This window comes from Hoplias malabaricus, chromosome Y (assembly GCF_029633855.1).
Source record: "Hoplias malabaricus isolate fHopMal1 chromosome Y, fHopMal1.hap1, whole genome shotgun sequence".
In the NCBI taxonomy this organism is placed as follows: domain Eukaryota; kingdom Metazoa; phylum Chordata; class Actinopteri; order Characiformes; family Erythrinidae; genus Hoplias; species Hoplias malabaricus.
Window position 1 is genome coordinate 12,506,661 of NC_089820.1, and position 26,613 is coordinate 12,533,273.

General features: G+C 39.3%; 1 protein-coding gene across 1 annotated transcript; it reads right to left on the reverse strand.

The window, feature by feature from the left end:
- Positions 1 to 839: 839 nt before the first annotated feature.
- Positions 840 to 26,130, reverse strand: LOC136679152 (proline dehydrogenase 1, mitochondrial-like). Its single transcript, XM_066657491.1, has 14 exons — positions 25,800 to 26,130; positions 23,738 to 23,946; positions 16,878 to 16,912; positions 16,437 to 16,586; positions 15,722 to 15,786; positions 15,460 to 15,576; positions 11,776 to 11,849; positions 10,567 to 10,648; positions 8,683 to 8,775; positions 6,375 to 6,521; positions 5,468 to 5,643; positions 4,553 to 4,651; positions 2,607 to 2,695; positions 840 to 1,295 (listed from the first exon to the last, which is right to left on the reverse strand). The coding sequence occupies exons 1-14, from the start codon at positions 26,028 to 26,030 to the stop codon at positions 1,105 to 1,107; spliced, it is 1,758 nt and encodes a 585-aa protein (XP_066513588.1). The 5' UTR covers positions 26,031 to 26,130; the 3' UTR covers positions 840 to 1,104.
- Positions 26,131 to 26,613: the final 483 nt, after the last annotated feature.

Below are 26,613 nucleotides of genomic sequence, written 5' to 3' on the forward strand. Positions count from 1 at the left end.
GAGGGAGAAGACCTGCAGACAGTTATGGGAGTTGTACAAAAACATGGGAGCAATGAGGGGAAAGGAAGGAGAGAAAAATTAAAACAAAAAGAGTGAAGAGAGAGACAGATAAAATAATAGTACGGTGTGGAAGAAAATAGGGATTGGAAGTAGGGATAGATATTAAAGGAAGATATTAAAGGGGATGAATGGGGAAAAAAGAGGGTAGGAAAGAGAGTGACAGAGACAGTGAGAGTGCATATGAGCAGAGCAGTGGGAGAAGCAGAAAAACTGAGGAAGAAAAGTGAGAAACCAAAGAAGGAATGATAAATGTGAAGGAAAAGAAGAGATGAAAGAAAGGACAGACTGCACAAAAAAGAACAAGAAAATGAAATTAAATAAAGGTGAGAGAGAGAGAGAGAGAGAAGAAAGAAAGGGATACAGGAAAGAAATAAAATAAATGGTAGAGTCTATTGTGTGTGTGTGTGTGAGAGAGAGAGAGAGAGAGAGAGAGAGAGAGAGAGATGTGTGTGCCTTGAAGAGGAACTGCTCTTTAAAACTCTCCAGTACGTAGTCTAGGGAAATAAGATGGAGAAGAGGGAACAGAATGGTGAAGGGAACAAGAGAAGTATAAAAAAAAAAGTGGTACGAATCCTCTGGCCCTTGCCAGAGGCTTTAGACGTCTGTCTACTGCTCTAAGAAAAAGACAGATAAACACAGCGGGTGGGAAATCTCCCGTATAAGCATGTCCTACACTACTGTCTGGAATCCGTGAGGAATCAGCTTCGTCTTTACTCATTTCCAACCAACCTACCAACTCTTTGGATAATGATAGGGTTAGATTAGTTTAGTGGTGTGTGTGTGTGTGTGTATATCATTTATAATTATTTTAATATTATGCTTGTACTCAGATAATGAGACTGTATTAAAATGAAATGTTGCTCAACAGTTTACAGCAATTAAGCCCCATCCATTCACACTGAAGTTATAAGGAGTGTTTCAACGTTGACTGTTTATTATTAATGAGGCACGAGTATGGAGGTACAGAGTGGTGCATACAGCAGGTCCATGGAAGTATGGTAGAGATTGTATATGATTGTGCGTGTATGTGTGTGTGTGTGTGTGTTAGAGCACATGGGTGTATAATAACTCTCCACTTGTCAGCCTGCGAATAAGTTCTTTCCAGAGCAGCTCTCTCTCGGCCTGAGCTCCCTTCATCACACCTCGGTTCTCTTGAGCTCTCCTGGACAGGTACGGGATCACCTCATTGACTGGTCCATACGGGACGTACTTATACACCGGGAAACCCGCCTGACCTACACACACACACAAAACACACATTTGTTTTTATATATTTTGGGGCCAGTACGTAGATTTCCACTAATTTTGTGTAGAATTACCTTTACATTATTGATAAATACTATTAGCCAAACCCTAACCCTTACCTTACAATATGTTTTCACCATAAAACAAGTATGATTTAGTCTGTGGAAACAATCTTGTGGGATATGTGATCTGTGGTCATTTTTGGATGCAAAGTACCTTAATGATTTGGTTTGTGATTCACCTGCTCACTCACATTTATAAAATGCTCCACAAGGGGCACTATTCAGTATTTCACATTAACGACACTCTTTGTCCTGGTGCTTAGTAGTGAAGTGTATGGCTTTGACTGAATCGGCTGGATGCTCTACTTTATTACTAAGTGATGATAAAGCAAAACAAACTTAATTGGCATATATTATGTAAAACATTATGTAAAATACTAATCTGCATATTCATTCATTCATTGATTGTCTGTAACTGCTTATCCAGTTCAAGGTCGCGGTGGGTCGGGAGCCTACCCGGAATCACTGGGTGCAAGGCGGGAACACACCCTGGAGGGGGTACCAGTTCTTCACAGGGCGACACACACTCAAACCCTCACTCACACCTAGGGGCACTTTTGAGTCGCCAATCCACCTACCAACCTTTGTTTTTGGACCGTGGGAGGAAACCTGAGCACCCGGAGGAAACCCACACAGACACAGGGAGAACACACCAAACTCCTCACACACAGTCACCCGGAGTGGGACTTAAACCCACAATCTCCAGGTCCCTGGAGCTGTGTGACTGCGACACTACCTGCTGCACCACCGTGCTGCCATAATCTGCATATGCTGTGAACTAATAAAGGGGCAAGTCTAGAGATTTGAGAAGGAAATACAACACCCACTACCAGATACGGCATATTCCCGTATCTGTATGTTTCTGTAGTTTAAGGCAGCATTTGATATCTTGAAATGTCTAATTTACACAGTTTGAAAATTGATGGTTCATGATGGCTACTATTTTACTCTAGCTGTAACCATACTCTTGAAAGCAAAAGGGTGCCAATATATTCAAAAGGGTTCTTTTGGAAGCAATGACACAGATGGACCTCTTTTATCTCACAGAAGAACCTTTAAATGAGCTTTTCTCAAAAGAGATTTCATCACTTTAGTTACATTTGCATCACAGCTCAGTGGAAAACTGAAAATGTTACCTTCAGGCCCCAAAATATGTCTTGGCTTATAAACTGAAATTGGAATAAATGATGAAATAGATGACAAAATTCTTTTGCCTGCTTTTGCCTGTACATTTCATACCCAGTGGAAAGCTGATTTGGTCACACATTCCCAGAAGCTGACCAAAGTAGATGTTCTTATCAGATGGCGAAAGGCCCATTTCATTCATCCTATAAAAGGCACCATCAAATAACAAAATTAGATAATATCACACAATTAAAATACTGTAACAATAAAATTAATATCTTAATGAAATTAATATATTGTCACTGTCAAAAACATGTTTTTTCATCATCTGTAACTGCTTATCCAATTCGGGGTCGCGGTGGGTCCAGAGCCTACCTGGAATCATTGGGCGCAAGGCAGGAATACACCCTGGAGGGGGCGCCAGTCCTTCACAGGGCAACACACACACACACACATTCACTCACACACTCACATCTATGGACACTTTTGAGTTGCCAATCCACCTACCAACGTGTGTTTTTGGACTGTGGGAGGAAACCGGAGCGTCTAAAACATGAATCTCCCAAAATAGTATCTTTACAGGAAAAACCTTCTTAGCTTTCATGGAAGTCAATGTATACAGGTTTAATTCCAAGTCATTTTGTTGCATTTCTATTGGTCCATTCATCATGAAATATTAACACAACCTGAAGGGTATCTCCATAGAAGGGTAGCTGCTGTGTTCAAATTTAGTAAACTAAAAATCCACAACAATTGATATACATGTTTTTAATCAGACAGACAATATAGCAAATTCATTGTTATATATATATATATATACACAGAATATATATTAAAATAAATAATAAATAAATAAATAAACACTAAAGAAATCTAACCACTCCCAAGTATCAACCTCAAGACACATCATCAGAAGGAGGTGTTTTAGTCTTTAAAGGAACACTAGGTAGTATTTTTACCTTAAAATTGCAGCTTTAACATGATTGTGAAGATTCACTGAAATGCAATTGGGAGAATAAGATGTTTGTTGTTGCTATTAACTTTTACTATGTAACTTTTGTGGGTGGGTAGGAAACCACCTCCTCTCACTCCCCATTGATTTCAGGGCAATGCTGTAAAAGTGAATTAATTCATTCATTGTTTGTAACCCTTATCCAGTTTAGTGGAGCAGTGGGTCTGGAGCCCACCTGAAATCACTAGGCACAAATCTGGGACACAACCTGGAGGGGACGCCAGTCCTTCACAGGGAAAGACACACTCACACATTCATTCACACTCTCACACCTAGGAACATTTTCAGTTGCCAATCCACCTACCAACATGTCTTTTTTGGACCGTAGGAGGAAACCGGAGCACCCATGGAGTGTAAAAGTGAATTACACTCTACAATTCTAGGGGGAGGCCAGGAGCAAAAATACAAAATCCTAACTAGTGTTCCTTTAAATAGGGAAAGCCAGTTTGGACATGATTGAAACAGCTGTAAGAGGTTGAGTAAACATGTTTACCAAAGGGGTAACAGGTTTAGATCTTTCATTTTTGGCCTGAGTGCCCATTTAATACACACTCATAATGGCTTAATTAAAGAGTAGTGACATTGTAATAGACGCGCACTGTGGTAAATGAGGTGTTAGCCCAAAGCAGTGATTGCACCATGTTAAATAAGATTAGATTTTGGCGCTCATTTGTACGGACTATAACTCACTCATCTGGGGCATCAATCATGGATCTGCTTTTTGGAAACTGTTTGATCTAATAGCTGCCGCCTGTGATGCATTGTTGGATGTGATGGCTAAGACTGAGGCTTAACTACTTAGCTTTGGGCGTGAGTCATGTTCTATTAGTGGCGGGCAGTGAGAGAAAGAGTGTGTAGTGTAGCGTGTAATTCTGATATGGGGTCAGGTCATCAGCCCATAATGCTACACCTCTCTTCCTTTTCTCACAAACGAGTGTGTACTGTGTCTGTGTATATGTGTGTGAGTCAGAGATTTTCGATCTCTGGGGTGTGTGTTTAATGTTTCAGTGTGACGGTGTTGTGTGCGTGAGTCAGAAAGGACTCCCACCTTCGGAGTGTATGCTTGATGGTGTCCATGTTGTGTGACGCCACCATGACATTAGCCTTCCTGTTCCTTTCAATCTCCTCCAACACATGGTCCAGACACCTCCACAAAACAGCAATAGCTCAGTGAGAGGAGGCACAGGTAAGCAATCACACATTCAGACACAAACCTATGTTTTCTTCATGTGATGACGCACAACACATGTCCAAATGTTTGTTGAAACCACATCTACTTACTTTGATGTACACATATAGAATACACAAAACCCCTAAAATACCTATGACTGATTATTAACAAAAAACTCACAGAAATATTCAAAAATTTACTCCAAAGCCTTCTCAAAAGGGTGTGAGGTGCTATTGCAGCATGGATGGACAGTCCTTGATTTAAAAAACTCTTCGTAAGCAGCAGTCCACAAACATTTGGCCTTTAAGTATATATCCAAAAATCCCCATCTACCATTCAAACATCTGGAATAGGCTTAATGTTTTCAATACAAGCCTTGTATATGCTCTGAGGGAGTCGCCTTGCTCACTTGAGGCTAGGACCTGGAATTTATTAAAGCTGCTTTGTGAAACCAATCGTAAAGAGCTCTCTATAAATAAAACTGAACTGAATGGAATTTTATATATAATCCTATAATATAATGTGTTTGCAGATACACAGTCCATCTTTTTTCTGATGCCTGTAATGTTAGGGTTAGTGATTACCAAGTGATTTCAATGACAAATGGTTCCACAATGATACAATGATATAATTATCAACACAGTAAAATACAAATACATTAGGTTTACATTCTGTAGGAGTCTGCACTTTCCTTTTAATCTTTTTTTTTTCTAAAAATACTGCACTGCCCTGCACTGATACGCTTTACTGCTTCACTGCGTCAGCTGTTGAAGTGGCCAGAGACGCTCTCACCTGTGGTACATGTGGTTAGTGGACTCGTAGTCAGGGTTGATTGGGTCTTCATAACTAAGATCTTCTGCTCTGCTTCTCTCCTGGTTTAAATACGCCCCCCGAACCAGCTTAGCCCCGAAACACCAGCCCTCTCTCTTCGACAACTCCACATCCATACATACGTTCTCATAGGCTTCCTTGAATACCAAATAACACAACATATAATCTGTCAAACATATCAGTGAAACAAATATAAATAGCTAATAATATACTTATTTTGTTTTTCTATTGATTTACTATGAAATTCCTTAATCAAATAAATGACCAGGTGGTCGTTACCCAATAATCAGGTCTAAGAGATTTCTAGAAGTTAATCTTCAAAAGTCTGAAGAAATAAAAACTGAGTGTTTGATTGACAGATAACGGAATAGAATAATACCTTTCCTGTGGAAGCAAAACACCAAATTGATAATGTTTCAAAGGTAAAATCCTTCTTAACTTTGATTGAAAGTGAATGGAAAAGTATTTTTCTATTAGTCTATTCATTATGACGTTGTCACAAAATGATGAAGCACTGTTGGAATTTCATGTCAAAAAGGATACAAATGAGAAATAATATGGCAATAACTGTAGACATTAAGTGATTTTCTGAGAGTCATTACAAGACAAATACAATAGCCTTAAAAAAGTAAGCTGTACCTACTGTAAATTCATAATCTGGGGACTCTAATATAATTAACATATAATAAACACTACAATACCAATGCCCAGAAAGCACAGTTTGGCTAATTCATAGTAGAATTTTAACAATGTTGAATTCAGGTTATTTCAGTTTAACAATAGCATTGCATGCTATTGCGACAGCATCTGCTACAACACATTGTCTCCTTCAGTTGTAAAAACTGTGTGCTGTGTGTGATCGTCTCACCTTGAGGTAACACTGGTAGGTGTTGAAGATGACAGGTTTTTGTGTGTTAAAGATTCTCTGTGTCTCCAGCGTAAGGCGACTGATTGCTGGCTGGAAATACGTCTGTTCTGCATCCACCATTAGCCTCACACGGTTCTCTTCAGCACACTGCACACACATATACACTCTATATATCACTCCCTGCAGGGTATATAGCACTACATGTGACATACTGAATGAAACATCAATAGAATGAATGAACCCCATACACTCAAAATGTGATATGTTATGCAGCAACACAAATACGTGTCATTATAACTGTTCAGATGTGTGTGTGTGTGTGTAAATAACAACCGAAAATATCTGAGTAGCTTAGCTTTCTATATATATAGTACACACGTATAAAATGAGAACCTGAGAAACCCTGATATATCAAATTAAAACCTGACAATATTGCACATATAATATTAAATCCTGAAAATATGAAATAAAATAAGCAATATAAATAATTAAATCCTGGGAATACTGAATTATGTACAAAATCCTGATATAATGACCTTAAACTCAAATAAATAATGAGATTACTAAATGAAACCTGAAAATATAAAATATAAATCTGACCTTCATTATCCCTTTAAAACATCTTTTATCCACATAATGGTGTCCCAAGCAGCTTGCCACTAAATTTCCATATACACATTATACTTCCAAAAATGTTTAGAAATGTGTGCCTTCGTGTGTGTGTGTGTGTGTGTGTGTGTGTGTGTGTGTGCATGCATGTGCATTTCCACTATGTATCAAGTCATGCTTTTATCATCATAAAGGACTCAAAAGGGATAAAACTAATGGTGTTTCAGACAGACGGTGAACTAAAGACCAGGTTTAGGGTCAGTTCCAACTCATTCGAGTTCAATCTGAGGTCAGCGAGTTCAGCAAAGAGAAAGATATTTGTCTCATAGCACATCTTCACTCACAGATTATTAAGCCATTTTTTTTATTATTATATAAGTCTTGTAAATTGAATTTACTGATTGAACTGGAGCCCTGTCTAAAGAAAGCCCAGTGTAATTCTGTTTGGACAGAGGCAGAGGGCTGACTCCTGCTGACCTTGTCTTGGTCTATTAAGGCAGTGCACCCTGACCCTGTGACTTTCTCGAAAAGCCTTCATGTCTTGTTTGACCTTAATGCACTTTTCCTGTGTAAAAATAACAGAGAAAGTCTATGTAATAGCTAAAGGTTGCAAGACTGCCCTTCTGTTCCTTTCTTGTCCTCAGAGTACAGCCACCAGACCATGACCTGCTGACCCAGAGCAGGGGTATAATGTAGGACAGTGATGTGTTGAACATGAATGACAAAATCTTTTGAATGGACCTTTAAAGATTTTTTTAGCGTTCTGAATCATTTTTTTCCCTTTTCCCCATTCCCATTCATTCTAAACAAACAGAACTATGTAGTATTTGAGAAGCCCCTCCTAATTCTTTTTATGTCCATGTGGATTTAGAACTTGATATCCAACAACTCAGAGGTGTGATGGTCTGGTGTCAACATACTCTTGGCCATGTACTGCATCTATGATATCATAAAGTCTACATAGCTATGATACTATAAAACAGTATAACTAATGATAGTGTAATACATTGAAACATATTATATTTATTGTACAGGCGGCACGGTGGCGCAGCAGGTAGTGTCGCCGTCACACAGCTCCAGGAACCTGGAGGTTGTGGGTTCAATTCCCGCTCCGGGTGACTTTCTGTGAGGAGTTTGGTGTGTTCTCCCCGTCTCCGCGTGGGTTTCCTCTGGGTGCTCCGGTTTCCTCCCACAGTCCAAAAACACACGTTGGTAGGTGGATTGGCGACTCAAAAGTGTCCGTAGGCGTGAGTGTGTGACTGAATGTGTGAGTGTGTGTGTTGCCCTGTGAAGGACTGGCGCCCCCTCCAGGGTGTATTCCTGCCTTGCACCCAATGATTCCAGGTAGGCTCTGGACCCACCATGACCCTGAATTGGATAAGCGGTTACAGATAATGAATGAATGAATGAATATTTATTGTACATTATTTAAAATATTTATTTAACTATAATAGCTATTTAAATGTCATAATATTTAGTTTGTATATGCTGTTCTGCCTAGCGACAGACTAATAACTGTCTGGACTGTTTGGATTAACATGGTAAACATGAAAATCAAATATAACTACTCACTAATTAATATATTATATACAAACTATCAACAGATTAAAAATGAAAAAAGTCATAAGCCAGAAACTTGAATTTCTTTAGTGTACTGCACAACTAGCGCCACTATTCACCAGGTTTCCTCCATACTCACCTTAGCCAGCACTTCCATCCTCTGCAAAATTCTCTTCATTTGCTTCTCCTCTTCCTCAGTAAATTTCCTCAGAAGGGGCTCCAGACACCCCGTCTGTTCAATCAGAAAGAAGAAAACAGGACAGGAAAACAGAGAATGCATCTGTTAAAGTAAAGGAATTGGTTTTGTTATGTAAAAATGTGTTTCTAAGGGAGGTCTTCTTACACACGCAGGTTTACGTAATGAAAAATTTAAGTAGGTCAGGAAATTCAAAACTGAACACTTTACAAAGAAATGACAGAAATACAGGATAAACAAAACCAGGACACTGAATATTTATTGCTGTATCTCCCCTAAAACTGAAGAGCAGTTTTACTTTCAGTGCAGAAGCTGAATAAATGTCTGTCAACATATCTGATAATCAGAATGAATCCCCATGATGTTTTCTCTTATTAGGGGCCATTTGTCTGCCAATTACACACAGAATGTTATTAACAAAATGTGACCATATTTGTCCAGCACTTGACCACTTATCATCAGGAGATCCTTCATCAGGAGTTCAATCTCTGGTGATGCTTCAGCCATGAGTCCTGGGGAGCAAAATAAGCCTGATACTTCTTTGCTCTTAATGCTAGAGGACAGGGGTATCTGTGAGCTGATGTGACAGATCCGGGCAGTCTGCATTGCAATAAGCTTTTCAGTGTAGTTCCAACACTTCACATATCTCAGAGGAAGCACATGCTCACCCCGACCAACCTCAGGCAGGTGGCAATGAAATCAGGGGAGACTCACTGATGAGTGGATCTGGCAAAAACAAATAACTGGGGGGAAAACTGTTATGTTGTGGAGGCCATTTTGTGGGCATTGTTTGGTTCCTTAGAGAGAGGGTTCACTGTAAGTCAGTACAATGTTATTCTGACTGACAACTCTGTGCTGGACTGTAATACAGTGATAATGCTTTAATCCATTATGTCTAAGGTGCCACAAACCTAAAAAAATGTTTCAATGAGTGAGAATATGAGAGTGAAGATTGAAACATGAGCAATTTGAATTGATGTATCAGACAGCACTCTCCACTGCCATCATTAAATTACTAATTGAAGAGATCTGTTAGAATGAGAGGCTTACAGAGACTTAAAGTTTTATCTATGCCTTTGTCGTCACACAATATCTAACTGAATTACTTTATTTTATTGTATATTTAACACAGCTAGTATATATTTTGTTATTTACACCCTATATCTTTAGCTGAGACTTCAAATACTTCAATAAAATGATCATTTGCATTTAATAACACAGTCTGAGCTTGCAGTCTGGAGTTATCCAGTAATCAAACCTGGAAGACTGCTTTATCAATATAAATGACTTAATGTAACTAATAACGCGTTTTGCTGTGTTTGCGGGGCAACAAAATCAAGTTGACTCAGACTTAACCAGTCTATCATCACAAAGTAAACAAAAATTATATCATGTTATTTTCCATTTGCTCTTTTGGATTACCTGTATAAAATGTACAGCCCTGTTTGGACAGTTTTACTTGGGTAAGTGGGGTAATGTTATTATATCTCCTGGATGTTTATGACTAATTTGTATGAGATAGGATATCTCAGTATAAATGGTAGAGATGGGCAAGACCAGGCAATTAACTAAGTGCTTTCACTCCAAGAAAAGCGTATAAAAAAACAAAAACAAACAAAAATACATTTAACAGTACATTTCTTACCATAAACATGCTACATTAGTGATAGCATTGTTTTATATAACTTTTTAGTGATATGATTGATGAAGATATGAAACAATACTGCACTTATAAGGGCGCTCTTAATATACGCAATGTGTGTGGTTCGAAGTTAGTGCTTGAAGTCCATTTGAAGGCCATATAAGGTGTCGGTGCTTGTTCCATACCTCAAGATTGGGCACCACCAGAAGATCAGATGACTTCATTCGCTCATCAATTAGATTGTTCCAGTCCAATATATCGATAGTGCTTACATGAGCAAAAAAAGGATCAGTTATTATCATTATTTTGTACATTGTTTAAACAGAAAATTGTGTATACGGCACAGGCATTTCGTAAGAGTTCATTAAATAGTACATGTCAATACTTGGGTAATCTGGACAATAAATAATTCATTAAATGAATAACATCTTGGGTGGCACGGTGGAGCAGAGTGTTGCAGTCACACAGCTCCAGGGACCTGGAGGCTGTGGGTTTGAGTCCCGCTCTGGGTGACTGTCTGTGAGGAGTCCTCCGGTTTCCTCCCACAGTCCAAAAACACACATTCTTAATTGGCTTGGTGATTCAAAAGTGTCGGTAGGTGTGAGTGAATGTGTGAGTGTGTGTCGCCCTGTGAAGGACTGGCGCCCCCTCCAGGGTGTGTTCCTGCGTTGCGCCCAGTGATTCCGTAGGTTCCGGACCCACCGCGACCCTGAACCGGATAAGTGGTTACAGAAAATGAATGAATGAATGAATAACATTTGTAAAAACCTATTGTTTATTATCTGTACATTTTACATAGGCCATCATAATGCACACCTGAAATATAGTGTGAATCACTGTGATGTACATGACAAGTGCTTCGGAAAATGCTTAATTTACATTAGTCATTTGTTAATACTGTAGTTTTGATGACTAATTTACCTACCATCAGCTAGAATGATAGATATTTACCAGATACTAGAATGACTTAATAACAGCATTACAGGTGCACTGTAATATTTACGTGTTTGAAAGGCGTACTTATTTTATCGGTATTTTTGCAACATAACATTCAGAACTATGCAGACATGAAAAAAATATATATAAAATACTCGTTACAAGAAACATACATTCTAATCTGATCCTAAAATAGCGTGTAACCTAATTTTTAATTAAAAGAAGAGACTTTAGATGTATGGCTGAATACGGTGAATTACCTAAAAACTTTTTTTCTTTCATCACATCTACAACTATTAAATTAACTCAATTATAAAGAAGATTTCCACTTGTAAAGTGGTACAGTCTCTGAGCCCATTTAAAAGTTTCAGGTATGATAATCTGACGACACGGATACAGCTGACCCTCATTTTTATAAAGTTTTAACAGATATTTCAGACTTGAAGAGCTGGTCTTACCGTGACGAGTGCAGTTTCTCACAAGTGAACCAGCTGTGGATGTTGCCTTTGGCACCAAACTCAGTCAAAAATGCCTGGAAGAGATAACACATGCCTCGGCTGAGATAGCAACACACTGGGAGAGCTTTACAGAAGCTACGGCGTGTCGCACTGAATTTTAATTAATGCATTCTTAAAAGGAAAAAGCTCCTGGTCAAAGCAGGTTCCTCTCACTGACATCAGTGTCTGTTTGTGGCAAGGCTCTGTTTAAATTGATTTCAGACTCGTAAGTACAAGCTGCAAAAACAAGAGCATAAATAGAGTGAAGATCAATAAAAACTGTACAGAATTATTTGGGAAAAAAACACTCCCATTACAAGCTAATGAAGTTCATTATTTCATACTCAGTTATCAGCAACAGAGGATCTCATGAGTGAGCGAATGTGTTCTTTTGACATAAAAACTCTGGTATATTTGTAGCTGCTTCTTGGCTTCTTTTTTTTTTTGTATTGGGTGTGGTGTGTTTATGATTTGTTTATAACTTGGCTTGGGACTGAGACACCGCTGAGAGACTTTCCATCAAGGTAGTGGACTTTGACTGGGCTGCAGAGTTGATAGCCTGAGCCAGGGACCTTCCTACTAAAGTAACTAAAGTACTAAAGTTGATGTCCACACAGCAGCAAAGTTCACAGTGGCAGCAGAGTTGACAGCCATAAGCCAGGGAATTTCTCTCTCTTGGTTGAAACATTGATTGCCAGCCGGGGACATTTTTTCCATGATGACAAAGGTGACAGCCACAAGGTGAGGACTTTTGGACTACAGCAAGGAGCTGATAGCCATGGCCCAGGGACCTTCTTGCAAACTTGGGAATTAATAGGCAAAGACTGGGGAATTTCCCAAAAAGGACTTTTTTTTTTCTTTTTAACTGTGTTGATGGTGTTGATTCTCTGGGATCTAGACTTTTTCACTGTGACAGGGGAGTCTAACTGAGGTGCGGACTTGTATTTTGATCAAGAGTTTTATTTTTTCCCCTCTGTGAGCTGGGGAATTGTTTGTTTGTGGGTCTTGTTTGCTCTACCTTTGTTGTTGTAAAGCAATTTTGAATGAGCTTGCAAAGGGACATTATATAAAAAATGTATTAACACAGCTATGGCAGTGATTACATAAATGTATTTAAACAGCATAGCAAAAATAAGTTTTAATTCCTAACTTCTATGGCTTATACTTTTATCTCTTTGGATAAATGTCTTGGATACTGAAGAGGCTGAGGTTTCAGGTAACGGAACTGAAATATAACTCGCGTTGTGAACCTGAACGCCCTAAAACCAAGTCAGTCGCCCTTATTCCCTCCCTATAACTGATGTGGAGACATTGCTATGCTGAAGTTAAGCCCTAAAGCAGTTCTACACTGATGGGATTACTTCTTTATAGAGCACACATACACAGTGCAGTCATCTCCAACCTTCTGCCTGGAGATCTACCTCCTTGCAAACAACTCATAACTCTGACACAGCTGAGTGTTTTTTTGTTTTTTTTTTAAGATGTTCCCCAAGACCCTGATGAGCTGGAAGATTATACTATAGCATATCATTAAAAAGGACCTTATTTTGCAATCACCACATTGCCTTTTTAATACAGATTCCCACAGAGCCAATCAGTCAATTGGATCTTTTGACCTGATTCCAGTGGCACCCCTGAGGCTCAGCTAAAATGGTATCACATTAGGATTTAATCAGCATGAAATCATTTTTGGGTGTGCCAATATTCACACTCCTGAATCAAAATGGATGATTCCAGGGCTTATCTTGTGGACTATTAGGGTTAGAGCTCTATTACTCTCAAAGACTTGTATACATTATATGTCCAAAATTAAGTACACCTCTTCTAATTTGGGAATTCAGCTATGTTTAGTTGTCCCCCGGCATTTAATTGTATAAACACAGCTTGAACAATCACAGAAAAGAACTGACCAATAGAACGAGAATAAGATCATCAAGCCCAAAGCAAAGCACTGGATAAAGGGGCATAAAAGCCCTCCCCAGCATTGGGCTATGAAACTGCTCTTTGAAGTAATGATACTCCACATAATACCTCTGGGTTCGAGTAGGAGTGACATTTGTGATCCAGAATTAATCATCCAACAGCAGTGTCTGACCTCAGTAAAGTTTATGTGGGCTGTAGAGCAGTGGAACTACATTCTCTGGAGTGATGAAACTCCAAAACCATTTGAGAGGAGTGAACAAAAACTGAACATTCAAACTAACAGAAATGTTCCAACATCTAGCCTTAAGCCTTCCCAGAAGATTAGAGGCTGTTACTGAAGCAAAGGCAGATAAACTTCCCATTAATTCATCTAGTGTCAAAAGAAACACTTGGTGAATAAACCATATCCTGCATCTTAATGAATATATGTTTCTCTAATTTCAGAAATAATGTGCCTGCATCGGCAGAGATGAAGCTGCTCTAGACTGTGAGCCTTAAGAAAAGTCTATGAGCTGTAATGTTTCCGGATCTACAGTAGTCACTGGGGATATGAATTCTGTTTTAGCAAACCTACAGAATGCAATGGATTGTATGCATGCATGAGCAGTAATACTAATCTTCAAACAGAATGTGTCAATTACACATGAGCATAACAGTATTTCTTTAAACTGGATTTTCAGAGCTTACTCAAGAATACTGTATATTAGACACAAATATGTGTCTTTACAATTGTATTGACCACAGAGAGAACTCCAAACGTTGAAAAACACAAACCGTGATGAGGCCATTGCCCTATTCCTGCTCCATCGGTGGGAAATATTGCTTAAATCACTTAAGCTAAAAATGTCTCCAAACTCTATAGATGGCTAACTAAATTACCAAGCGTGCTACAAAACTAAACAACTCGAGTTACAAATGAGTTTCTGTGGTAATACAATGTACAAACCCCCCTCAAACACATCGCTCCACGTTCTGAATGTAAACAACCAGAGAGAACTGCATTTCTCCACAATTATAGACATTCCCTTTAATACTGAATGATATATACAATTTTGGGGGCAACATGCTGCTTATTTCAGTAAGACAAGACCAATCCACATGTTCTACATGGATTACAACAGCATGGCACCTTAGTAAAAGAGTCCAGGTGCTAAACTAGTCTAGACCTGTCACCCACTGAAAAATATTTGTTTCATTATGAAAGGAGAAACACTATAATGGAGACCTGGGGCTGTTGAGCAGCTGAAATCTAATAACAAGCAAGAATGGGAAAACATTTAACTTTCAAAACTACAGCAATTGTGTCTTGAACGTGAGTTAATGTAAATAAATGACCATGTGTAATTGTATCCTGTGTTTTTAAGCTTATTGTTTTGTTCATTTATGATGAAATACTTACGCAATGTAGAAAGCACACGTGAATGTGACCTGAGAACATAAAGACATGTGACATGGCCAAAAAACTCCAGCAAAAACCTCCTAGACCACTCTAATTTTAGGATTCATATATTAGGCTTTGCAGGGATGGTCACAGGCACATTCAAAAATGTCCCTACACACTCAGGAATACTTTTAATTTAAAAAAAATCGTAAGGATTTCTTCTTTAAATACATTTGTGTGTGAATCTACAGAAAGTACTCTAGAGCATCTGGTTCTTCAGAGCTCGTGTTATCCTCTTCTACAGAATATGCTCTGCCCTGGGATTGACCCCCTTCCTCTACCTGCAGCTGCTCCAGATCCAGTTTCTGCTCCAGCACCTCTCGGTCATCTTTCCCCAGTTTAGCAGCGAGGAAACTGAAGAAACGTCTCCATTTCACCAGCACCTCTGAAAACCGCACCTTGAGAGCAAGCAGGGAACAAGAAATGACAAGCTGTGACCAGGCGCCGTGTTAAATTTGGTGCTGCCAAGCTGTTTCCAGACAAATGCCTGGAACATCCGAACCCTTTCTGAACCTCGTCCAAAGGCTCAAATCTCTCTCTTACCAGGAACTTTGGACGTCCCAGTGCAGTCATCTTAATGGCAGCGAAACCATCTTCAGAGCTTCCACCTGAGTGAACAAGCGTGTTTCAGAACAGCTGTGGTAATCCGTTAAGAGTGCTACAAGCTAAATTGGCTTCTCTCTTCAGAGTCACAGGGACTGTTTTTAGAAGTTTGTTAAAATTTAACCTCCTCCACAAACAACATGCGAGACCTAGCATTCACCCTGGAATCAACATGAAAACCTAACCAGCAGTCAGCCAAAAGAGTCTATGGTTTCTATTAATCTTTATCAGTTTTTCCCACACTGCAAACCTTATAATAATTTCAGATCACGTGTAAAGCTGTTGAGGAATTTTAGTATTGCCCAGAATGTTAAGCAATAAATGGATTTCATGATATATATTAGAAAGCTGTGATTATATGAAGTTAAATAACAAATCTCAGTACATTATAAACATATATACACACACTATATGACCAAACATGTGTAGATACTACTTATAACTGGTGTTTTTTCCCCAGAATCTGAAACTTCCAGTTACCCTTTAATTTTCAAAGAAGTTGAACTCTTTTTCATGTACTTCATATTGGCCCTGACCTCAAAGTCACTGATGCGCTGTCCATTTGCAATGGGTCTCATCAAAATTTAAAGCCAGGCGAAAAAAACAAGGCTTGTGTTGTGTGGTAAAATGACTGTTTTGTTCACATAGTTCCCACCTGATGCTCTTATGCACTTCATGAACGTCTCCATGTGCTGGTCACATTTGGCTTCATCGCTGTAAAAGAATGTTTGAGGGCTCCCCACGCCATCCTGGTGATCTTTAAAATGACCCCGGGGCATAAAGTTCCTGCCACTGTGCACTGTTCCTGAAAAAGGAAAGATTTATTCTCTCAGTGTCCTTCATTTATGATTAATTCATTTTAATTTACATGTGTCATTTGTCAGACACTCTTATCCAGACCTATATACAGATGTAGGTCAGAGCAGCTTTAGAAGTCTTGCCCAGTGACTGGTATAGTGCTGTCTTCCTGCTTAAACTAAAAATTCAACCCCAGCTGAATTATCCACTATTCTTTACCAGCATAAGCTACACCAGCCTTTCAATTGCAGTCTTACATTATAGTCACTGAATTATTCAACAAAATGGAGATACTCACCAAGAGTTTCTTCTTCTGCCAATGACACGTCTGACCTAACAAAGAAAGAAATATAATATGAAACTGATGATATCATTCTCTGAATCAACACAGAAGTAAATGTATTCAATTTAAGTCAACTTTACCACTATGTCATAACACCACAGAAGAATACGAAACTAAATTCCTAAGCGCAGTACTTGTCTGTGCTGTCAGTCTTTCAGATTTATACTGTTGTGTGTACTCAACTTAATCTACATGTATAAGCCTAAATGTTTGTCTCCTTTGTTGCAGAGGACCATTATTCTTCTAGATATGCATTACTCTAGATGCTGGAACATTTGGAACATTGTGGTTACGCACTTATAGGCGGTTGTACACAATGTTATGATATCAAGAAAACTGTATTCTGTACATATTCTGTACCTTTAATTAGTGAATATTATTATTTTATTACTGTATGTTTTAAAATTCTGTTGATTTCATACACCCCATCTCCAGGACGTATGTTCTTTTATTTCACCCCTCTCCTTCTGGAGAAGAGAATGTAATGTACCTTTAGGGAGCACAACTGGACGTGAACATCACTTTTGTACTTTTAAAGGTACATTTACATTGTTTGTACCTACAGTGACAATGATGTACCTCTACTGTACCTTTTTTCTGAAAGTATGGAGTGCATTGTCACAATTCCTTTGTCACCCCTCATTACTCACTAACTGCTCAACACAGACAAAACATTACAGTGTTATACACAGAAAGTAAACAGTGTTCTAGCTGCCGGAGAAAAATATAGCCTTAACACTGTTACAATAAAAATGATGTTAATCAACCAATTTTTAAATTATATCTATAGATACTCAACAGGATGCTATCCAAATGCCTCCATTCATTCATCTTCGGCAACCCTTCAATCCTGTTCACGGCTGCAGTGAGTCCAGAACCCATCCAGAATCACTGAACACAAGATGGGTCCACAGCCCAGTCAGATTCATTGAACACAAGGCAGGAACCCACCCTGGACAATGTACCAGCCCATCACATGGCATCACACACTCACCCTCCCACTCACTCACACATTCATACATATGTACATTCTGGTATCATGTGTTTTTGGATTATAGGAGGAAACCTGCTCCGACACATGGAGAACACATGAAACTCCTCACAAACATTGACCTGAAGCGAGGACTGACCTGCTACCCCAGGACCCTGGAGCTTTGTTGCTTTACTGTCCATAAAAGCCATTAAACACTACGTTGTGAAAAGTAATTTTCAGAAAAAAGGTTTTAAACACATTACAGGTGTTGTCGTAATTTAAGCCCCACTGCACCAAACCCAACTCTTTCCAGTCCATTTGTATTCCACAGAGATAGACAGGCGACACTAGTGTTACACATATCGTAGCTAATGGGCTTCATGCCAAACCCAAATGGATAATCCAATCCCCATTCTGCACTTTCACTTACACTCACTGCCTGCATTCTGACACACTCAAAAGTTTAACTGGAAGATATAAAATATTTAGGGTGGAAGTGGTTCCCTTGACTCTAGTAAGGAAACCACAAGCACTCAGACCCCTGTGGTTCCTGTTTTGACATCTGTGAACATGAAGGAAATATGGGAAAACTGTTCATTAGTGGCTATGCTCCACTGGAAAAGGCTTTGAGTGCTTGGCTAACACCTGGGCTCTCTTGTGCTAAGCATGTGCAGAGCAAAAAAACAAAAAAAAACAAACCAACAGACAAACAAACACAAGTGCAGATTCTGCTACAGAATAATTAACAGTTCAGTTTGTTTTTGGCTCTAAATTCACAAACATATATCCAAAGGCTTTCTGAATTTGCAGATGTGCACTAAAACTGGTAAATATGACCAGGAAGCAGAAAGTGGGTTCTAAGTGGGCTGCAGCATACAGAGAATCTTCTAGATTACAAATTATGTTTTTATATTTTGCACTCTGTTTGTGTGTGTATACTGTGTTATATTAAACTGTAATATTACATAGCACAAATCACCAAGTCATTTATTAAGCTCCTATGCTGTGGATGAAATATATTCCTCTTTTAAATCACAGATGGCTTACATTTGGCCTTTATCTGTGGACAATTAATTATTTTCTAAATAAAAGTCTCCCTTAAATATCCTTGGTCAGAGTTATTAACCCACATAAGAAAATGCCACAATTGTTTGTGTACGCCAGTGAGCACTGCTCAATCAATTAATATATAAAAATGAGAACTCTATTATAGCACCCAGTCACAGCCTATACAAAGCCATCCCTCAAAACTCACTACAAGGGCAAGGAGGAGACTTGTGATGGCTAAAGAAGCCATAGAGAGGCCAACAGTCATTCTGAAGCAGCTACAGAGCACTGAAAGCCGAGCTTTGTAAACAGCTGGCTAAAAAAAGGCTTTACTTAATAAAATCCACCTCAAAGCACATCCTGTGCTTGCCAAAAAGCACTAGACTAACTCTGCAAAATATTGGGGTAAGGATTTCTGTGGTCAGATGTGAAAAAACGTGTATGCGCATAATGTGGCAAAATGAACTCTGCCCGTTCCTCAGCAAATACCATCACAAAGCATCCTCCCAGCATGATGGTCGTGTTGTCAGGATGATTTACTACAGGCACTTTGTTAAAATGAAGGGCAGATAGATGCTGCAAAATGAAAGGATTGTCCAGCTCAACAAACTGATTCTGTCTGCTAAATAAAACCTAAACCTCTTGATCAATTCGGGGAACATCCTGAACAAGCTTGAGCAGAGCCCGGGTAAAATGGATGAAAATCACTAACAAATACAGGGCTAAGTGAGTACAAAACATGACATTATATTTACACCATTTAAAAATATATATTTATTTAATGGCGTAATAATAATGTTATATAAATATATAAATCAGCACGAGTATGTTATTAATTAATACTGCAAATAGTTCTAAAAAATAATGCCACATTTTGCACCTCAAATTTATTTTTAAAATATTACAATTTAATTCTCAAAATGTTCTGAATATTGTGTTTGCTGTTGTGATTCTGTAAACTATCTTGGCTCAGTTACATCATAAATCCTCAAAACCTATACTCTCTAAGATAGTGCTGTTACTAACATATTTAAGTTACTCTCCTACCAAACACCTAGGAACAATCTATTTATTGTTATTAATATATTAAACTCAGAAAGGGTGACAGACAGGGCTGGAATGTCCGGTTGACCAGTAGAAATGTCTGCGTATCGGATGCCGACTAATACTCGGATGGCCACATCCTCCGTTTCTTTTTATTGCACTCTGGGTAATGCTGAAAAGCTGAGCACTCACTTCTGCGTAACGTTGTTAGTGCGTCCACCGGGGTGGACAGTAATGCAATACTGATAGAGGCAGAGCCTCTAAAACACATACACATGATGAACATAAATTAGCTTTTATTAGCCAGTGGCCAGCCTGGGTCTTCTGCGGTCGTAAAAAGCATTTCCAATAAATGCTCCATTTCAAGCTTTAGCCCCTGGACAGAGGCATGTGTTGCTACGGTGCCCCCTTCAGGTCCGAGGTGGGTACTGCAGGGGCATTTTTTTAAGACGCCACGGGATTGATCTGCCCGCGTGTAACCTTAGCGGACACTCTCTAAAGTGACTTAGATGTCTGACAGCTGTGTCTAATGTGAGAAGCGGTGACAAGGAAAGAGTAGATTTATTGGAACTCCCTTTATGTTGGGCCTCTTTTTCTTCATGTCACTAAGTGCAAGTCATCTCTCTTTGTCCATCTCATTCCTTCTCTCTCTCTCTCTCTCTCTCTCTCTCTCTGTGTGTGTGTGTGTGGGGGGGGGGGGGGTGTTTTCCATTATATTTCAGCCAGCAGACCTTTAAGGACCGGACTGCATGCTCTCCTATTTGGAAAAGGTCAATAGCTACAATAAATGGTACAATTTACCAGAACCAAATGTCATAATATTGACACCGCAGTGACATAAAGGTGTCGTAAGCCATGATATAATGGTGTTATCGTATTAGAAGCCGAAGCATCCCTGAGGTATTAAAGGAAGAGGTTGTAAGTGTGTTAAACAAATGCCTGTGCAAGCTCTAGCTACTGTATATCATGTGTAACACTCTCCTGAATTCAATAGGGCAGTACACAACTCCTAAACCATTTTCTATTACACTGCTTTTTCTGCTCTTCACCTTACTCTTCCCCTTAAACTACATGATGTTTCAGCATTATTGTTGCATTTACACTGCATGTCCTAAAGTTTTAGTGAGCTCAGCTTTAAAGTTGAATTGTGTATATTCAGTAAGGGACACACAGCTTTTATAAACTCCATACAAAAGCATAAAAACGAGCCAAAGGCCTATTGTCGTCTAGAAAGCTCCCAAGCTCTTGGCTGTGTTGGCTGTCACTGTTTTCTCTGGAGTAACAGAGCACCACTTTATACCCTTGGGAGAAGTGGGAGTGGTGTTTCTAATCAGTTTCAAAACTAGACCTCACTAAGGACCTCGTGGCTTAAAGTTAATACATTTTCATAGAAATGTTTCAAAACCTAAAGTCTTCCCAGAAGATTAGTGACATATTATTAATGATAAATGAATGACACATATATAGCACTGTTCTAATCCTTCAGTGTTTTATATTATTTGGAATATTAGAGAGTCACCTCAATCCCCGCCATTATACAGCATCCACCTTGATTATGTAACGACAGCCGATCCACACCGGTACACTCACCACATAATGAGAAGAGTAGAGGAATGAGAGGGGATGATTAGGAGACAGTGGGAGATACAGCAGGACATTTTGTTAACAGCTGTACACATTCAAAGTAAATGCCACAGGGTCTTTAATGACCTTAGAATAACAGGACCTGTGCTATTTGTTCAGTAAGGTGTCCATTGGGCTCCACACAGGCCACAGGGACAGCACCCCCCTGTTGGCCCCACCAACACAACTTGAAGGATCCACTTTTCCCTGAAGGTCTCCCATCCAAGTACTGGCCAGGCCCAAACCTGCCTAGCTTGAGTGGATTTGTGTGTTCAGGTGTTTGGGTGTTATGGCTACTAGCCATCAGTGGTTATTAATTAATATTAAGATCAAAAGACCAACTTCGGACTTCCCAGACGTATACAAACTCTGAAATGAGGCACGGAAACATAAACGTCTCACTCCAAGTAACAACAGTGGCCTCTGTGAAAATGCTGTGACAAAATTCCCCCAAGAGTGAGCGAGTTGATTGCCCCCATTTCAGCCAATGAGGTGCATTAGGCCTTGATGCATGTGACCAATGGGAAAAGAGCTTTCTATTTTCTGTAATCCTGTTTCTGAATGAGATATTACTGCTCAACCACCAGGGGTTAAACACAGAGACTCCTGATGCAAACCACGTCTCAGGCAGTCACTCAGCTGAAAGAATGATTGCCCATCTGCAGTGCCATTGCTACTGGCAAGTGACTCTGTTTGTGTGCATTCAAAAACAGAGGGGAGCCATCATAATAGTGCATAACTGCTGGGGTTGTGGCCACTAGGGCTTGCAAAATGTCCACATTTGCTGCGAATTACCATTCAGTGAAGTGTTCAAACATTCGCGGAGGGAGATGGAGTAGTTCTTAATGCCCAGCCCCAGGGCTCTAAACAAACTGCACCCGATTTGCACACCTATTTCCTAGATATAAAACGCCATTTCCCTGCCTCCTTGTTTCACTGCAGCTGGGATGCAACAAGCTAGACTAGTATGAAAATTGTTCAGTTCTGCACCAGCAAGATCTTCACAAATCTGCGTGTGCAACAATGCTCATAAACCGTTCACTTTGCTTCGGGGTGCCACACACTGCAAGCGGAGTTCATGTTATCCAAGACACTGGCTTTCTTTTTTAGGTATACAATGAATCTGATGCACAGCATGAAGCCCATGCACAACTATTAAATTTACAGTGCTTTTGCAAAGCCCCGTGTGTAAAAACTGAATTTTAGAAACAAAAGAAGCTGAAGTATTATTTAGCATTGTTAAAAATGCCAAGCTGTGCCGTTCTCAGTTCATGAACAGAAACTAATCTATAAATACCCATTCTGAAATCCTCATGATTGTGATGTCACTAAAGCCACCACAACTCATTTGCATGTGTGAAAGTTTCATGATGACCAATAGAAATGCTCCACAATTGCATGGAATATTTTTTTTTTACATTGATTGCCATTGAAGTTGAAGGTTTTTCCTTCTCTTTTAATGTTACTATATTGGAGATACATGTTTTTCTTTGGCCAATGATGTTATTCAGGCCATTACTAGAACGAACACAGAATGATTTGTACCGCTTTAAAAATGAGGCACAGAAAAGGCAGCCAATCAAAACAGGGGTTTCTACACACACACACACACACACACACACACACACACACACACACACATATATACATATCCCCATTTTGCTGAAGCATCTGCTTCTTTACACTGCACACTAGAAACTTTCTGTCAGGTTTTGATTGCATTCAGTGAAGAGAGCATGAGTGAGGTCAGGTACTGATGTTGCATGATTATTTCTGCATCATAAAACTCCACTCCTTGTCTCTTGTCTATTTGGCAAAATATACACAACATATATGGCTCAGCCAATCAGAATTTAGAATCTGATTGTGTCGCTTTCACATAGCTCCAGGGTCCTGTGGGTCCGAGTCCAGCTCTGTGTGACTGTCTGTGAGGAGTTTGGTGTGTTCTCCCTGTGTCTGCGTGGGTTTCCTCCGGGTGCTCCGGTTTCCTCCCATGGTCCAAAAACACACGTTGGTAGGTGGGTTCCTGCCTTGCGACCAGTGATTCCAGATAGGCTGCAGACCCACAGCGAGCCTTAACTGGATAAACGGTTACAGACAATAAACGAGGTAATTTTAACATAAGTACCTCATTTCTTTCCTCCTAGTTCCTTCCTGAGAGATGTCTTCCTCTACACTGTAGTCAAGCACACTTCCCACTCCAAATGTCCTGTTCTTCTGAATCAAAGGCTTGATAGACTGGTGGTCCTCTCCAGCCACAAACTGACCATAGAATGTCATTTTCATCAGCTGCTCGAAGGCCTTCTGACCCAGAAGCATTTTGCTCAGGTCCATTATCTGTGGAGGGGAACAAGAGGCACTTACACAGTACAGGTATAGGACGGCTTGCTGCTCACACCTGCTCCTCAGAGATAACAATAGCACACAGTTATAAGACAGTGTTATGGCTGTCAAGATAAATGACATCATAATACACTTTTCTGAGAGCAATTTGGTAATAAACACCAGATGTGTAACACTGAACAAGTACAAAATACAAAGGACAGAGTTAGACCATCACAGAGTGTAAACAACAAAACTATGTGTAGTAGCAGTGTATAGCTACGCAAAGTACACAGTTACAAACAGATGATGACACGACAGCCCATTTACTTATTACATGTTTGTTTTTGCAAGTCATTATTTGACAATGTATTCTAGTTCATTCATTTGTTCAGACGATTTTTAACATAGCATTATAATTTCTGCCAAAACAAGGCCACACCAAAAGGTCATCACGCCTCACTAAACCACTATGGCACCTATTACAGTGGAACAAAGAACATGATAGGTCATACTGATATTGTGATTTTTAAACAATTATCTTTTACAATAAATTAAACGACAATGCTGACCTGACCAGAATATCTATGCTACTTTTCTGGCCTGAGCTAGACTGCCAGTAATGACTGTGTTATCACCTACGAGGCACATGGTCGTCGGTTCCTTTTGTTTAGTCTATTCTACAGGCAGATTAAATTCTGTTTAATGTTCCAATTTGTTTCACTTAAAGGTAGTTCAATGAAAGGTATATAAGGTAAATAAGTTTGACATTGCAACTTCAGCTAAATGACTATAATATGTATTTTTTTTTCTAATTCTGTAGCAGAAAAGCAACAAAAGGTAACAACGAGTACACATCATACAGGAGGCAAGTTGTATATTTCATTAGATCAGCAGACCTTTGGTGTTTTGAGCCTGAGTTTTAATTAAATAGCACATATTCATTCTGTTGTCATTTAAATGTACATATTAAAAAAATATTTTAATGAATAACTGTACTAGATAGATAGATAGATAGATAGATAGATAGATAGATAGATAGATAGATATCAACATGAGCGTGTGTATCTAGGTTTGCATATTTGAACATAAGTAGTTTGTTCACTTCAAGCCATCTACATCAGTTTGGTAATGCTACGCTGGACATGGGACTGGTGTGATGTGCACCACAGATCAAAGGAAATTTCTGGAAATCCACAGGCAGTCCTGAATGACAGGTTTGCTTGATGTTCAAATGGGAAATGTGTTTACATCCTTTTAATTTTGTCAATATACCCATTTGGACTCCAGCTTAAGTTAAAGTTAGACATGGAGACAGAAGCGGGAATATCCATAGGGCAGCCATGGCCTAATGGCTAGAGAAGAAGACTTAGGATTGATAGATTGTTGGTTCGATTCCCACAACTGGCAGAAAAGTTGGGGCTGGTGGGAGTGAAGGAACAGCACTGTCCTCCCTCAATCCATGGCTGAGCTGCTCTTGAGCAAGGCACCTACCCACAACTGCTCCCTGCTGCTCTAGTGTGTGTTCATGGCCGCTAGTGCACTAGTGTGTGTGTGTGTGTGTGTGTGTGTGTTCATGGCCGCTAGTGCACTAGTGTGTGTGTGTTCACTGTCGCTGATGGTTTAAATGGAAACAACACATATAGGTTGCACAATGACATATAACATTTATATGTGCATTTTTTAAATTTAATTTAATTTCATACTGAATGAAACTGAAGGTGTATATCAATGTCTGTCTTATCACTGTCATAAGGTGATTTTTTTATATTTATTATACTTATGTATAATTAAGTTCACACCATTTCTATAGAATTATATTATGATGCCAACATACCAAAAAAAATTAACCTTTTTAAATACCTTACCTCTTTACTATTATCAACCAAAGCGTCATATGAGCAGAGCTTTAAAACCAAGAGGTTTCTGAGCAGCTCCAGGGTGGCTTTGCTCTTGTAGGCATCTTTGGTCTGGTCAAAGTCAACAGAAAATGCAGGGTCAGAAGCATGTCGCCCATAGTCTACAAAACGACGGCTGAGGGGCGAGGCTCCTCTAAAACACGGGCGAAAACAGACATAAACGCTTCTACCGAGCGACATTTGTTTCACTAGTCAACTAGATCCACACACAGACTGCCAAGAACGAACCAAGTCGACCTAGCGGTGTCCAGAACTACTACAAACAGCAACTCTTGTTTCTCCTCTGTTTGCTGGGCAGTGTCCAATAAGCAGCACGCTCATTGGTCTAAAAGTGCGTGACGTCGATGTTTAGTAACATAGCCGTGCACGTGCTGTTATTTTGAGGCACTAAAACTTATATATATCATTTTTTTTGTTACGAAACCATATTCTAATGCATGTATCCACTTCAAACGTGCAGATATGTTGACGCCGTACAAGTAGAAAGAGACCAGAAAGAGCCACGAGGCGTATTTATAAACAACAACGTATTTAGACGTTGTCAGTGCTTCTTCGCAAAGAATTGTGGTTAATTTTAGTTTCGCGTCGACTTTTCCAGGATTTAATTTCGACCCATTTCTCTTAGCACATTGTCCAGATATTTGTGTTATACTATATTAAATCTAATGAAATGTTTGTTATACAAATAAACATGAAAAACATGCTACCCCTTAGTGTGATCAGTAAACTGGAGGACACACCAGCTAATACATTTAATATAAAG